The 1357-nt window shown below is 55.8% G+C and overlaps 1 protein-coding gene across 1 annotated transcript in view; it reads left to right on the forward strand.

The window, feature by feature from the left end:
- The window catches only part of INTS3 (integrator complex subunit 3), a 44214-nt gene that overhangs the window by 8100 nt on the left and 34757 nt on the right, over positions 1 to 1357 (forward strand). The window contains exons 6-7 of the mRNA XM_017740045.1: positions 709 to 808; positions 883 to 1133. Coding sequence (XP_017595534.1) covers positions 709 to 808; positions 883 to 1133 — 351 coding nt within the window. The remainder of the gene's footprint in view (positions 1 to 708; positions 809 to 882; positions 1134 to 1357) is intronic.

Here is a 1357-nt window from a genome sequence, read left to right on the forward strand (position 1 = left end):
TTGGGATGGGGATGGCCGGGATTTGGGGGGATGCTCGGGATTGTTGGGATTTCTCCGGATTCCCGGTGAGGTTTTGCAGCTGTGCGGGGGTTTGGGATCTCCGGGATACCTGGGATCTGTTCCAGGTGTGGGATGGATTTCCTGGCATCTGGGGATTGTCCCGATGTGTGTTCTGCAGGCCCGGAATTCCCACAGGGCTTTTCCGGCTGCAGGGGTCTGGGATTTCCCTGGGAGTGTCCCGGCTGACAGGGATCTTTTTTGGGGGAAAAAATTCCCTTTTTGGCCACTTTGGGAGCTGCCGGTGGTTGGACATTTGGATTTTGGGATGAAATCCCAGTTCCCAGTTCCCAATTTCCCATTCTCGATTTCCCATTCCCAATTTCCAGTTTCCCATTCCCAGTTCCCAATTCCCAATTCCCAATTTTTCATTGCCAATCCCCCGTTCCCAATTCCCAGTTCCCAATCCCCCATTCCCAATGCCCAGTTTCCCATTCCCAATTTCCAGTTTCCCATTCGCAGTTCCAAATCCCCCATTCCCAATTTCCTGTTTCCCATTCCCAGTTCCCAATCCCCCGTTCCCAGTCCCGCATCCCCAGTTCCCCATTCCCAATCCCCAGTTCCCCATTCCCAGTTCCCAATTCCCGATTTCCCATTCCCAATTCCCAGTTCCCAATCCCCCATTCCCAGTCCCCTATTCCCAATTTCCAGTTTCCCATTCCCAGTTCCCAATCCCCCATTCCCAATTTCCCGGTGGATGGATTTGGGCGATTCCAAGGGGCTTCCCCAGAACATCCTGAGTGCCTTTTCCGTAAAATTCCAGCTGCCTTTTCCATAAGATCCCAGCTCCCTTTTCCATAAGATCCCAGCTCCCTTTTCCATAAGATTCCAGGTGTTTTGGGGTTTCCCACCTCGGAAGGTTCCAGGTGTTATTCCCGGAATATTCCAGGGCTCTGGGCGGGTCGGAGCAGCCGCTGCCTTGCCGGGGAGATCCGGGGTCGCCCGTTTTTCCCAGTTTTTCCCAGTTTTCCCATTTTTTCCCCACGTTCCAGAGGCTGGAGCGCTGTGTCGGGATCGTGACCTCGCTGACCAACGGCCTCTCGGAGCGCGAGGCCAACGACGCCCTCAACGCCCACGTGAGTGCCGGGAATTCCCTCCCGGATCCCCGGAATCCCGGGATGCGGGTGCTGGAGGGGCTCTGGGGGGTGGGGAACTGGGAATTGGGAATGGGGAACTGGGAATTGGGAATGGGGAACTGGGAATTGGGAATGGGGAACGGGGAATTGGGAACGGGGAACTGGGAACTGGGAATTGGGAATGGGGAACTGGGAACTGGGAACGGGGAACTGGGAACGGGGAA

This window comes from Corvus brachyrhynchos, unplaced genomic scaffold (genome assembly GCF_000691975.1).
Source record: "Corvus brachyrhynchos isolate BGI_N302 unplaced genomic scaffold, ASM69197v1 scaffold787, whole genome shotgun sequence".
NCBI classification, from domain to species: Eukaryota; Metazoa; Chordata; class Aves; order Passeriformes; family Corvidae; genus Corvus; species Corvus brachyrhynchos.